We start from the raw sequence: 993 nt of genomic DNA, 5'->3' as shown, positions 1-993 counted from the left end.
GACGTTTATATGTCGGCTAAATCTGCTGTTTCATGATCCATCCCTGCTTTTATAAACCGTTCTGTTTGCTCACTAATAGAAAGCTTATTTTATTTAGTAGCATCGCAGTAACGAGGGTTTTATAGAAATACACGTCAAGCAAAAAATCCTGATTATTCGCAATACTTTAGCATAGGCCGAGGCAGACTAGTTTGATATCATTTTCAAAATACTAAAACTAAACACAGCTCTAAGATTTGTGATTTCCTTTTATTTAAATGTAAAAATAAAAGATAAAAAAGAGAAATGTTTGTTTGTTCTAGGTCTGGGTGGGCACGGTTGGCGCCGGACCCCAGGGCCGTAAACTGTGCGCCACCTTTCAGCACGCTGAAACCTTCGCCTTCCAGGATGAGGTTGGCGCTCTGCTGCTGCACGTCTGCCGGGTCATGGCCAAAGGCGTGCTCTGCTTCCTGCCGTCCTACAAGGTAAGGGCGCCAGCAGGCGGTCAAAGACGTGGAAATGAAATCAGACCATGAAGAATAAAACCAGCTGGAATCGACTGTGAGCACTGAGGGGTTGAAACGAGCCTGGCAGTAATCTAAAAAATAAAGATAAAATCAACACAGATACACTGACTGCTGGTTAAAATGTTTATTTTATACAAAGTTAACGACAGCAGGACCGTGTTGGTGTGAAGCAGCCTGTGTGGTGAAATGCTGCTGTGTAAATGTTCTGAATTTACGTCTAAAAACTGTTTCATAGCTGTTCTGACCTCTGCTGCCTCTCACTGTCTCCTGCTTCCTGTTCCATCTTCATCCAATATATCAGGGGTGGGCAATTCCAGTTCCTGGGGGCCGGTTTCCTGCAACTTTTAGATCCATCCTTGGTCCAACACACCTGAATCAAATGGCTGAGTTACCTCCTCAGTATGCAGTCGGTTCCTGCAGAGTCCTCCCAATTATCTGAGTTCTTGATTCAGGTGTGTTGGACCAAGGATGGATCTAAAAGTTGCAG

At 44.2% G+C, this 993-nt stretch overlaps 1 protein-coding gene across 1 annotated transcript in view; it reads left to right on the top strand.

The window, feature by feature from the left end:
• The window catches only part of LOC107081037 (Fanconi anemia group J protein homolog), a gene marked incomplete at its 5' end in the record, with an annotated part of 4,256 nt that extends 3,506 nt beyond the window's left edge, over nt 1-750 (top strand). The window contains 2 exons of the mRNA XM_015369249.1: nt 303-464; nt 742-750. Coding sequence (XP_015224735.1) covers nt 303-464; nt 742-750 — 171 coding nt within the window. The remainder of the gene's footprint in view (nt 1-302; nt 465-741) is intronic.
• Nucleotides 751-993: the final 243 nt, after the last annotated feature.

This window comes from Cyprinodon variegatus, unplaced genomic scaffold (assembly GCF_000732505.1).
Source record: "Cyprinodon variegatus isolate N-32 unplaced genomic scaffold, C_variegatus-1.0 Scaffold2736, whole genome shotgun sequence".
Classification (NCBI taxonomy): domain Eukaryota; kingdom Metazoa; phylum Chordata; class Actinopteri; order Cyprinodontiformes; family Cyprinodontidae; genus Cyprinodon; species Cyprinodon variegatus.
Note: the sequence above shows the minus strand (reverse complement) of the source record. Positions and strands in the feature narration are given on the sequence as shown.